The sequence below is a fragment of the Rhamphochromis longiceps genome, linkage group LG16, assembly GCF_057381845.1.
Source record: "Rhamphochromis longiceps isolate RC_006_pf linkage group LG16, R_longiceps_female_GT1.1, whole genome shotgun sequence".
Classification (NCBI taxonomy): Eukaryota; Metazoa; Chordata; class Actinopteri; order Cichliformes; family Cichlidae; genus Rhamphochromis; species Rhamphochromis longiceps.
Window position 1 is genome coordinate 25,828,706 of NC_140572.1, and position 13,063 is coordinate 25,841,768.

Sequence of the window (13,063 nt, forward strand, 5' to 3'; positions counted from 1 at the left end):
TGTCAATATGTACGAAGGAGGTCAGGAGAGCTCTTCAACAGCAAGTGCCTATAGCAGTCTGTTGTTTGGAGCCGTATTTCAGCCAGTATGTTGGGGATCTTGCCAAAAGTGATGGAATTATGAACACAGAAAAACACCACCAGATTTTAACCTACCATGAAATAACAGCCAGAAGATTTCTTATCCAATGGTTGGAAAAAGAAAAAAGAAAAAAATCATACCTGGATTGGAAAACTCACAATGGAACATCATCACTCATGAACTCAGCCTGGCTTTTATTTTACTTCATTACTATTCCTGAAGACTGCTTAATACCTAATAGAGTTCAGGCTGTGTTGAACAATTAATGTGGTCATACCAAAACACTGAATTGTATATGCTCTGTTTTTGTCTTGTATAATTTATATATTCAGTGAACATTTGCACATTTCAATAAATAAAGAAATGAGGAGTGGCTTAATACTTTCACACAGGAATATACATGCATTTCTGTCTCTCAAGATCTATCTATCTATCTCATAAATGAGATCTAGATAGATATTTATGGAACATTTATGTGTTACCAACAAATAGCTGAATTCTTTTTTGTAACAAAACAGGAAAACAGGTAGATCTTTGAAGGAACGATTGCACCCGTTTTCAATTTTCTTCAGAAAATATGCGGCGTGGCTTTTGCACACACACAGCAAAAAATAAATAGAGGACAATAAAAGAAGCACTAAAGAGTAGGGGACAAACAGAAGAGCCAGACCACAGAGGTTTGGGTACAGTACAGCATTTATTCCATGCAGTTGTTTGCGCTGATTTAATTCTCCCAGTTACTCGTTGCACTGTACACTGGATAATACAGGAAATTGACAGGATTGGTTGATCATAATGCCTTTCAACAGGAAAGAGGATAGAAACAAGAGTAACAAAGAAACATGAGTCCGATAACACAGGACGAGGCAACAGGATGTCCACAGTTAGAGAGACGATTTCACAGAAATTTGAATGCAAGTTGTTTGTTTTTTTCCTAGTAAGAATGAGAGGAAGTGGGGGTCCCCGCAGATGTACCGAGGTCAGCATCGCGCATCCCTCCAGGCTTCACGCCTCATTTACACTGCGGAGACAGCCCACTGACTGACTTATGTTTGAAAGTGGTTCCTAACAACCTACGATGAGATAATTACTGATGTAAAGTCTGCTAAATCAAAGCTAAATGACGAATGGTCCCCTGCAGGGTCAACGTGACGATGCTTTTGTTCAACCACACACACAAATACTGTCCTCTTCCCTGACCAATTCATTGTGCTTCCTTTAAATAATACTTTCCAGGAGAGAAGTCGTAGGTCGTGACATTTCTGAAGCTGCCTGAAATTAAAAAGAACACTACTCCTCCTCACCAGTCATCCAAAATAAATTAAATTCAACAATCATGTAGGCCAGCTACAAAGAAAAAAAAAAAGAAGATCAAAATTAAATTAAAACTACACAACAATCATACTTCACAGGATATACGCCAGAAAGATAATGTTATTAACAGCTTGATCGGATTACCCCGTCATTACAACACGCTGGGTTATTTCACACGAACGTAAACAAGAGTGAAGGAGGAGGTTCGAGGAAAGGCAGAAGGTGTAAGCCTTTCTGAAGCTGTGGAGCAAAAGGCAGTCCGTCCATCGGCGTTAATAATCACCTTGTGCTGCTCGGGTTTATGACTCACACCCTCCTGTAGTGTTCAATACTGATGTGGGGACAGACTTCAAGAGTTTCCTGCTCAACCAGTCCGCTGGTCATCAAGCTCGAGGCTTTGCCAGAGCTGTGCAATGACAAAGAGAGAGAGGGAGGGAGGCGATAATGGGTCACATGACATTTACAGGTGTTTATGTACAGGAGTAACACTGAGATGAGGTCGCTCCGGTGCTCCGTGGCCTCGTCTCTGGCTTATGTTCCTTTATATGCAGAATCTCAGCCGTCTGCACACGCTTGAGCCGGCAGCTTGACATCATTATCGTTAAATTGAAACTGGCTGTTTGTCAGCTTGAAGATCAGATCAGTGAGGATGATGACAGAAATGGGGCTTATTAAAAGCAAAACAAAAGAGAGCTCTCTCACAGATGCAGTATCCCTTTTCAGCGACAACCAGAGAGGTAAAAAGTAATATTGTTCTGGATAACCATCAGGAATTAAATGATGTTAGTCAGAAAAAGGGATGAGTCAGGTTATTTACATAACACAAGCCTAACTGTCGCCATCTAGTGGCTGCCCATATATTGCTCTTGCACAAAACCTGACCATCCCAAGCAGCAAAGACATGGCCACAAAAACGGGGCATTTTAACAACGATATTCAGAAAAATTCAGAGAAAACTGTTTCTGCTGGACGAAGAACCGCAAAACAAAAAACATCAGCGCTTTGTTTTGAATCTTTATCATACCGTTTAGCAGCACAGGGTTAGTCATTTTATCACCTTTCACAGAAACACAAAATAAAGATTCCCTCTGATCACATGTTTAAAGATTGCTTTTAGGAGAAGGGTTAGCTCTGTAATCGTGAGATTTTCCATGCATGTATATGGAGTTTACAGGTATGGCTGTTATATGCTAAAACACACCAAGTGCATCACCATCTCATCTTCCTGTGGACGGTCACACAACTTGTCATTAAAGAGAACATTTCATTTAAAGGCTTTTTCTCATACTTTTTTTTTTTTAAAAACTTTAAAACAATGTCGAGTCCTGACTGCCTTTCAAAAAAAAAAGCAGCCGTGCATGTTTGTGTGAATTGGAAGTCTTTGGAAAAAAATGTAACTCTAAAGTGCGAAACATCTCACCATTACACAAAAATTCTGAAACCACCTGTGGTATGTGCTAAAATCCGCAACGCTGATTAGACTGTGCGCCACACTAAAGATCGGAGATGGCCTGAAAGCTGCAGGGAAAGACCTCGAACCAACCATGCATGCATTTTATCCGCTGAAGACACAACTATAAACCCACAAACAACCAGAACAGATTCTTGACAAAATATTAAAATTAGCATTTAACTTATGATTTTTCTAAATTTGAGCCCCGTGTGGAGTTTGCATGTTCTCCCTGTGTTGTCTCTGCGTATGCAGGCTTCAGGTTCGGTTAACAGGGGATTCCTAACTAGCTGTAGGTGTGAAATGCGAAGCTCCAGCCTCCCAATCACTCCTTTTTGGATAAAGAGAAGGAACTCTTTGAGCTCTTGCTTTTTCAAACCTTTGATTGCACTTTACTACATGCACTAATGTTCCAAGTTATTAGGAAGAAGTGTAGCATTTATTTTGATTTTGAATCATAAATGAATAAACCATCCAGATTTAAGGAGGTGTGTGTGCTGAGGAGGACAGAGGACATTAGCTAACCATAAGCCTATATTTTTTCAGATTTTTTAAATAATACATTTTTAGTTTGGTCTATATGCTTCTTAACCCCTTATCACAACACATGACAAAATAATTTTCATCTTTCAGGAACCATTTGAATTTTCTCTCAAGGCAAAATCAGTTGAGGAGTGCACATGGTAACATCTCGGCTTAGTTGGTTTTACTGTCCGTGTTCAGCCATCAGTACCTTGTGAATGCTTTGTGGTACCGTGACACAACAAATATCCCTGTGAAGCTCGTGATCCCTTCTTTCTGAAACCCTTTGAATTGTGTCTCTGGCACAAACAGAAACAGAATTACGGTCATTTAAAGAGCTCTTCTAAAAGGGCCCTGCAGCTGGGCTGATGGTGAAAAGAGTTAAACTGATAAATTATTAAACATGTGATCAAAGGCACCTGTATTTGCATGTGTTTGGTGAAAAAGGATTAACCAAGAAACTCTTTAACTATTTGGGACTACATAAGGAAGTATTTTAAGAAAAATAAATAAATCTGGCCTACAAGATTCACACTTTGAATGTGAATGGATTAGTGTTTATTTAAGTATTTTAAGTGCCTTAAAGGAAATTCTAAAATCCCACTCTGGACTTAAAAAAATAGCCTCTATAAGCAGCTCTGACGCCTGGCGCTCTCCGCTGGCTACCAGTCACTGTGCTCGCGTCTAGCCAGCTAGACATGCAAGATCCTGAACAAGCGACTTCTTTCTCACTCGTGTTATTGCTGTTATAATTCGCAAATAATGACCATTTTGGACATCGGCATAATCCACCCTGCTAGAAAATGATCCGTGGAACATGCCGAACCTGAAGATTTCAAGAAATGGGATACTGCACCTGGATGCCTCGTCTCCACATCCCATTAAAGTCTGTTACAGCAATAAAACGTTGAACATCAAGGCTATCTGTAAGACCTTTTCGAGTATTCCTGCATGGTCCTTAATATGTGCCGCTCAAAAAACAAAAAAAAACAAAACACATTCCTTCATATAATTGGTCCAGTCCAGTTTCACAGTCCTTGAACGATCCTGAGATGAGACTTGAAACTGTAATGTCTAATGGAGAGGAAAGGACTTTGCGTTGTCACACTCACATTCACTCACACTCTCACACACAGATAACTCCCTCAGTAACTCTGCCTGTGACATCTGATTGCTGATGACGATGACGTTGGCATGTCTTTAAGAGAAGGACGAGCAGAGTCAGAGAGGAAGAGTCTCTTTTCTTTTTTCTTTTTTTTCCTATAGCTCTCGGCCATGTCTTTATCTCCGATGCTCTGTCCGCTTCATGCAGTCTTGGGGCAGCGTTTTCATTTCGCGAGCTGCAGAAGCATGCTTCGACAGCTACGTGAGGGCGGGGGGATCCTGAAGAACAGACACATCCGGTGGTTTCAGGGAGGGAGAAAATCCAGTTGCGAGGCAGGTTGTTCATGCTGGTGTTCACAATGTTTTCCATGAGCTCCATGCTCCCCACTTTACTCACAGTGGGGAGGCGGGGTGGAAGCGGAGGAGGTGGGGTACTGGGACTTGATACTGTAAACTCATGATAAAGCAGGTTGGTCAGGCTGCAGTATGAGCTGAGCGATTGCTTGTTGTTTGGAGATGTCTGTCCACAACAGTGAGATGTTGAAAGCCGCTTTTATTCTGGGTCAGTCACCTGAGAGACCAACTACTGCAGTTATGCATCTCCCCACTTAAAGCCATCATCTTCTGATTGATAAGCCCTTCTCATCATTATCATGATCATCATCGTCATCATCTACACCGTCTTCCAGTCCTGGTCTCTCTCCATCACAAAGTAAACCCTTGTTTGGATTCAAAATGTCTGTTTATTTCCTCTCTGTTCAGATCAGAGAAGTCTCATAGCTCCTGAATTTTCCTTCAGAACTCAGACAAAAATAAATTATGAACGTTAAACTATCTATTGTACATTATCATTCAAAAGGGAATCCCTGCAATGGGTTGCCTGAATGCTGTGCTAGATGAGGGGTGGGGGTCATATGGGAGAGATTACATAGGACGTTGCTATAGGGAGCTTTGTTTCCAATGTTTGTCCTCTTATTGCTGTATTTTCTGCAGAGCAGAGAAGGACATGATGGCCTCCAGGCAAGAAAGATGATGAGCCCTTTAGGCAGGTTCACCACGAGGAAGGAGCCCCGACTTTGTTGTTTCTAATAGTGGCATCGGAGCACTCTGCTTCTGACGAATCGCAGTCCGAGTCCCCAAACTGTAGCGGATTCTGAGAGACAAAAGGGAACAAACAGGGGAACATTAAGAAAGATCCAGCATCAGGGATGATTTGAGATGCATTATGATCTCAAGAATGAGGTTTTGTGCAATGCAGTAAATAAAATAAACATAAATTAATGTTTCTTATGACTCCAAACAAAAAGGGTTTGGATTCATTAGTTCCAACTTTAAATATGACAGGCTATTTGTATTGCTGACATATCCACCCCTTTATGACCACAGTGGGTGGATGTGCTGCCGGCAAATCTGTAGCAACTGTGTTATGCTATCATGTGAATATGGACCAAAATCTCTGTGGAATGTTTCTAGCACCTTGTTGAGTTTGTGCCACGAAGAACAGTTCTGAAGCCAAAAAACGGGTGCAACCCCCGCTTCTTTCAAGGTGCATGTAAGATGTACCATAGTTTATAATAAGGTCAGTATGGACTGATTACACCCAAACAGCCCCTGTGACTCAAAAGCTCAGGCTGCAGACGGCTTTGCTCCTGCTTGTGCATGGGGAGCAGCTAAAACCACTTGTTTCAGGCAGAGGATGAACTGATGAGCTGCAGGGATTTTTTTTTAAACTGAGAATCATTCAAAGCTACTGTAGCAAAGTTCAAAGATAAAAATATAGAATTAGAAATGAGCACATTCGGTCCCCTGTAAATGAATAAATTAAACATCAAAGTAAAATGATTTAATGCCCTACATACGAATACAGAGTGTGTTTATCAGTAGTGATAGAGCAAAGGCTTACTATTAATAAGTGATGTGCATAGTGTCACATTATTTCAGTCTATATGTAGAAGCCCAGCCCTTTAAACCATCTGAGAGCCTTTATTTGGCCACAGAAGTGCTTTCAGCTAAATGCTCATATCTGCATGCTAAACCCATTTTGGTAGTAATCCTTTAAACAGCCGCTCATGGTGGCGCTGGAGGAAATGTTAGGACACCATTAAAGTCAGAAGACCACATGGTCTGGACTCGTGTCTTTTTACAAAGCTGCTGAGAGCTATCTGGACTGAAGCGGTGGATCTTACCACCCTTCGAGCTACATCTGCATAGAGATTCACGCAAACTGACCTCGTAGCTGTGTTCGTCGGAGCACAGCTTCCCCAACGAGATCTGCGTCTTCACCCTGCGGACGGCACACTCCTTGTCAGAGAGGCCGTCTGACTGGGTGGAGATGTCGATGGGGATGTCCGGCGTGTGGGACAGCAGCTCGTCCAGGTGTTCCTCCTGACTGGCGCTCAGCCTCTCCAGGGGTCCGCTGTGCGAGTGGTCACTGGTGTTTCCTTCCTCTCCGTCAGACACCGACAGGTTCTCTGAGCTGAAAGTAGAATAGGACTGGAAACTGCTCATACAGCGATGAGGTCTGTCAAGGAGAGAGGGGAGAAAAAAATGAAAAGAAAACTTCCACATGGTTACTGCAGCAGTTTCTTTTGAAAATGGCTCCTAGTTGATCTGCTAAAGATCATTTTCTTTTGCTGCAAACTAAATGACCTTCTGTATTCACCTCTGTCTCCTTGGAAACTCCACTTCACTATCCACCTCTCCCTCTTCTTCTTCGGATGACTCATCACCACCCTGAAAAAGAAGCGGTAACAGCTTTTAATCCCACACAAGCACACGTTACATACTCATCGGCGTAAAGCTCTGCTCACCTTCCTGAGCGGCCTGAGAGTGCGGGGCAGTGCAGAGGGCAGTGTGTGCGCGTTCTGGGATGCATCCTGTTCCTGCGTCTCTGTCTTCTTTGTGGTCTCTCCATCTGAGACTGTGTCTTTGTTGTGCGCCCCCAGAGAAGACTGGTTGCCCTCTTGGGTGTTGAGCAGCGAGTAGTGCGGCAGCTCTGGGTGGCTTGATAGGGGAGGGGTCTCCTGACAGTGTAGACAGCCGGGGAAGGGGTGAGCCTGGCAGCAGGGACATAAAGAACCAGCACCAGCGCCTGATGCAGGTTTGGAGCTGGTGGATGAAGTCCGCTGTCGCGTGTCTGCATCCACAGCGGTGGAAATGAGGTCAGGACTGGAGCCAGAAACGCGGCGCTGCATGTGGTCAGTTTGAGGGCTACGGAGGGCGGCGGCGGGGCCGAAGTATCGCAGGTTGTTGGCACAGTTGACAACAGCCTGCTCGCGACCTTTCAAGGGGAGAAAGTTCCCCTCCGTTTGAGGAGGGTGGTGGTGGTGATGATGGTGGATCGGTTGCTCCTGGAGAGAGTGGGTTTCTTCTGGTGCTCCAGCAATGGGTTTCAGCACAGTGGAGAACTCGCTGTGGCTTCCTTTGCTGTTGGCGCGGCGGTGACGAGGCTTGCTTCGGTACCGGGCTTTGCCAGGAGGGGTGGAGACCTTCGGGCTAGCAGACAGCGGTGAGGGCGACGGGAGAGGGTCTACGCTAGGGATGCCATCAGAGCGAAGCAGGTCTGGCCTGGAAAATATGAATTGTATTCAACAGTTCATTTAAGTATTTAAATGACACTCTGACCTGAACTGCGATAAATCACACATCTGCAGCTGAACCTACAGATACATGAACGTGTAACTTTTAATAGACATAATACGTTTGAAAATCAGACCTTTTGGTGGGAGGCATCCCAGGTTTGTGGGAAATGCTTCCTTTCTTCTTGATGAGCTTCTCCACAGCGTTGGATCTAACGATCGGTCGGACTAAGTGGCGCTTGTAGCTGCCGGGATATTTCTTCTCCACCGCCTGCTCTCTCCTACGGTGATGCACAGAACTAGATTTAAGTCAGATCATGGGGGAAAAGCAGTCACACTGCACTTTAGTTAAACACAACATAGCAAACATTAATGGGAAGTGAAAAGCATTCCTGACAAGTAAAGCTACATCGAGGAATCTGCAATAATTTAAGAAACTCACTATTTATGTACATCACGTGTAAGTCAAAAAAAGCAGAGACTCATAGGAAAAATCTAAAAATACTGACGATACCATTCAGATCATTTTTGTCACTCTAGCTAGCTGAACATGCTTTCAGTTCTGTTGCAGTTTGTTACTGGAAATGTTGAAAGAGGAAATACGGGCACAATGAGAGCAGGATACTAGTAAAGCACAGATGTGACAAAAATGTTTATCGACATACTTCATCAGCTCCTTTTCTCGGACCTCCAGCTGCAGCATGATGGCACTGAGCTCCATGTAGAGGTTGTTGGCTCTCTCCAATTTCCTCTCATAGTGCTCCCGGATGTCCAGTGCATGCCTGAGAACATGCATGAAATGCATCCAAATGTTCAACTCCAGTAACTTCTGCTTTATGTACAAATTAAAAACCATGTCTTCTATTAACAAGCCACATGTCTGCTCTCTTTTCCCCACACACCTGAGTTCATCCCTCCTGCGTCGGATCAGCTCCTCGTCCAGCCTGTGGATGCAGGTGCCTTCACTTTTGATCTTCTCAAAATGCTTCTTCACCTCCTCCCTCCATTCTGCCTGTAATATGGACTTACAGTCAACATGCAGCCAGAGCATTCACTGCACAAAGAATTACACTGCAAAAAGCACACAAAGTTAAGGTGTAGTCTTGCATTTCTCAGTATTGGTCCAGACCTGAGACTTAAAGTAGGTCTCCTGAGGAGTTCCCAGAACATCTGCAGAGGCGATGTCGAGATGTAGGAGAATCTGACGAAACGACGGCCTATTCCTGGGCTTTCCCTGCCTGGAGTTCATGAAAATCATGAAGGAAGATACACAGAGTATGTTTATGTTCTAGCAGTCATCATATTTTAAGTGATGTAGTAGAAAAGCTGTTTTTGCTCACCATGTCTGTTTCATGAGGATTTTAAACCCGTCCGGGCACGTGGAGGGGACGGGAAGGTGGAGACTGTTGCTCCCGACACCCCAAATAATGGCGGATGAGTCCACATCTTTGTAGGGAATCTCTCCAGTCAGTAGCTCCCATAACACAACTCCAAATGACCTACAACACACAAGCAAAGATGGACAGGTTTCATTGCAGAAACATGACTATTAAAGATGACACTTAAAACATCCTTTTCTATGATGTGGAAAAGCTAAACATTGCTTCATATTTCTTCATCTATTACTCACCAGATGTCTACTTTTTCAGACACAGGCTCATTTCTTATCACTTCTGGGGCCATCCAGGCCACCGTCCCCGCAAATGACATCTTTGTACTTTTATCACTGAGCTCTTTGGATGTGCCAAAGTCTGAGATTTTCACAGTGTCGTTGTGGGTCACCAAAACACTAAAAGATGCACAAAGAGAAAACACAGCAAGGTCAGTCTATTTGGTTAAGAGGAGTGTAAAAAAAAAGAAAAAAAAGAAAGGAAAAAAAAAAAAAGGCAGACAAAGCAGGATGAGTTGGCCCGGGGTTAAAACATTCAGGCTGATGATGATGATAATGCACAAGTTTTTACAGGGTATGAGCTTTTCTTTCTTTAGCACTTAGAATCAGTTTTAAGCCAAAACGACTTCGCTGATAGAGAAGCATCTGAATCACCCCATTAGTCGAATGAGTCTGACCTTTCCAGCACATTCAGACTGCTATTATTCTGCTGACTAATACAGTGTGCGGCACTGCTGCAGCACGATGATATTGATTAGAGATGCAAGCGTGCAGCGGGGATGAGACAGAACAATCTGTCATACTCTTACATGAAGACGAGTAGCTTTTGTTAAATTTGAGAATGGTATTTGAGTTAATGTCAGACTATTCAGAGCAGAAAGGATGGATTGTGTGAACACAGCACTCATGATGCACCAGGAAAACTATGCATTTCATTCCCACAAAAAAAAAAAAAAAAAGAGTAAATAACTTAAATTTGATTTGGGTCTACTACTGTGTTTTCTCAACACAAATGTATAAGATGCTCCTCCGTCAGAAAGTTAATCAGCTTCCTGCCCGACAAACTCACTTAGGAGACTTGAGGTCTCTGTGGATGATCTTGTGCAGGTGTAGGTAGTTCATGCCGCTGGCAATGCCTGTGGCCCAGTCCACCAGCAGCCTTGGGGTCACTTTCCTCCCCGCTCTCAGCACCTCATACAGCTGACCCTGGGCACAGTACTCCATGATAATGCAGTAACAAGGTGCCTGGGTGCACACACCCCTGACACAGAAAAAAAAGACAGAATACATGTTAAACACACCCAGAGCGCCACCAGATGAAACAAACGCGTCACGCACAAGGGCGAGTGACTGTGGACTTACTTGAAGCTGATGATATTGGGATGCTTGAGCTTTCGCAGGTGTTTAATGTCCGTCTCCTTCTGTTCTCGCACCTTCTTGATAGCCACTTCCTCGGAGCGAAACTTGCCCAGGAAGACGGCACCCTGTGCTCCGCTGCCGAGCCACTGCAGCTCTGAAATCTCCTCGAAAGGAACCTCCCACATGTCTGAAATCAGGTTAGCAAGTTTTGTCAAAATGACCACAGCATCCTGGTACTTTGCAAAGTGTACATGATGAACTACATGTGTTCTTTAGCAACTTTTTTGTCAGTAATGTCAGTAATACTTGCTTTTCAGAACAGTGTTTTATAGGCTTAAAGCCCAAGGATAAGGATGTTTGTGTGTCTTTCATTTCGGTTTATATAAATGTGAAGCTACTCCTACAAGTTATGAAGAAGTAAATACTTCATATTGGTTTATAGCAGTGGTGTCCAAACCCAGACCTCGAGGGCCGGTGTCCTGCAGGTTTTAGATGCGTCCTTGATCCATCACAGATGATTTAAATGGCTAAATTACCTCCTCAACACGTCTCGAAGTTCTCCAGAGGTCTGGTAATGAACTAATCATTTGATTCAGGTGTGAAGACCCAGGGTGAGATCTAAAATCTGCAGGACACCGGCTCTCGTGGCCAAACCTGCTCCATAGGTTCAGATACCTATAGGTACCGTCTCCATCACAGCAGGTCTCTTATCTTGTAAAACCTTCTTTCATCCTTGCTGCTATCCTTCTGTCCCCTAACACTCATCTCCACCCACTCCACCCTGCCTGTTCTCTCCATTTCACCCCTCTTGTGCATTGCCCGTCGCTTTGGATGGCTGGCATCGGGTACTTAAACACATCCACCTTCACTACTGACTGCATCTTTCTGCTTGCCTCCCTCTTATTCACACACATTTTGTCTTCCAATATTTTTGTTAAACCCTTGAATTATAGCTGAAAGTCTGCACTTTGATCACAGCTTTCAAATCCACAGTGGTGTAAATTTCCACAAATGACCACAAAAATACACCAGAAAGTACATATTTTATAGTTCTTACCAATATTTGTATAAATAAGCCTTTAGCTCCTATAAATGTCTTAGACCTTCAAATACTGAATCATGCTGTTTAAGTGGTTTTAGAAACAGAAGCTACGACCTCTAGCCCAGACTACGGCTAAGCAGCCACGAGATCCAGCCCAGTTCTGTCTGACCTCGACTCATATCCCGTAGCTCTCGTCCAGCCTGAGCGTGCAGCCCTGCGGCAAGGTGAGCCTACCTTTACCATGACCTCAATTCAAACTGACAGCTGTGCAGCTTCACTTGCAACAGCAAAGCGGCGAAGCCAGGACGGGCTATTCAATTACAGTTTCAGAATACATTAGGAGAAACAAGAGGGAATCTTTTGTTCGTTTCTCAGAAGTTTCACAGGTACGGGGACATCTGAATTAAACAAAAAGCATTTAGCGTGTTAAACTGATGCAAAACAGAAAGATAAAACCCAAAGTTTACCTTGCTGTTGTAGCTTGTATTCAGTAGAGTAGGTCTTCCCAATAATGTTCCACACAGGCCGCAGGCAGCCAAAGAGCCCCTCTAAGAAGCCTCCCGACCCAGGAGGGGCTCTTTGGAAGTGCAGCTTGATGTCATCAGGGTGATGCGGGAGGTTCGGCTTGCCCTCTCCATTGTGGTCCATTGGACAGTCCCCCTCTCCCATATGCTCGTCCATGCCGCTGCCACATCCAACGTGCTCATGGGATGCCGGCGACCCAGCTTCCTCGTGGTCCTGCTCCTGCAGCTGGAGCACGCTGTTGTCAAAGTGTCCGCCTTCGCTCCGAGTTGAGTCCACGCTCAGGGCTGCGTTTGGTGGACTAGTACCGCCCAACATGGACTCCTCATCCTGGCCAGGCGTCTGCAGCAGGGGAACGGGCAGGTGTGTCGGCGGAGCGAGGTCTGTGATGATCTGAGGAGGTAAGTTGGATAGAGGGGCCTGAGGAGGCTGCGGTTGGGAGTTAGGCGAGCTGGATTTCTTCATGCTGTCCCCAACCACAGTGAGTTTGAGCTCCTCCTTCAGCTTGCCCACCAGTAGACTTGGACAGGAAGTCCAAGAGAGCACCTCAGGGGAGCTGCCCATGGTGTCGTGCATGTGTATGGGCTGCCCAGTGACGATGAGTGGGACGTGTCCTAACACACTGGTTTGTCTAAATGCTGAAAATCACCTGAAGAGAAAAACAGAATGAGAAACTGTTAACTAGATTAAAAACTACAAAA

At 44.3% G+C, this 13,063-nt stretch overlaps 1 protein-coding gene across 6 annotated transcripts in view; it reads right to left on the bottom strand.

The window, feature by feature from the left end:
- Nucleotides 1-765: 765 nt before the first annotated feature.
- map3k13 (mitogen-activated protein kinase kinase kinase 13) overlaps nt 766-13,063 on the bottom strand; it is a 38,085-nt gene continuing 25,787 nt past the window's right edge. For 5 of the 6 annotated variants that reach the window (XM_085384371.1, XM_085384374.1, XM_085384372.1 and 2 more), the window contains 13 exons: nt 12,308-13,011; nt 10,802-10,985; nt 10,509-10,700; nt 9,680-9,838; nt 9,390-9,548; nt 9,179-9,287; nt 8,952-9,061; nt 8,715-8,831; nt 8,187-8,348; nt 7,282-8,038; nt 7,134-7,204; nt 6,701-6,992; nt 766-5,624 (listed from right to left, as the gene is read on the bottom strand). In XM_085384371.1, the coding sequence (XP_085240497.1) occupies nt 5,523-5,624; nt 6,701-6,992; nt 7,134-7,204; nt 7,282-8,038; nt 8,187-8,348; nt 8,715-8,831; nt 8,952-9,061; nt 9,179-9,287; nt 9,390-9,548; nt 9,680-9,838; nt 10,509-10,700; nt 10,802-10,985; nt 12,308-12,938 (3,045 nt within the window). In that variant the 5' untranslated portion in view covers nt 12,939-13,011 and the 3' untranslated portion in view covers nt 766-5,522. The remainder of the gene's footprint in view (nt 5,625-6,700; nt 6,993-7,133; nt 7,205-7,281; nt 8,039-8,186; nt 8,349-8,714; nt 8,832-8,951; nt 9,062-9,178; nt 9,288-9,389; nt 9,549-9,679; nt 9,839-10,508; nt 10,701-10,801; nt 10,986-12,307; nt 13,012-13,063) is intronic. The other variant, XM_085384376.1, reaches the window with a different exon arrangement.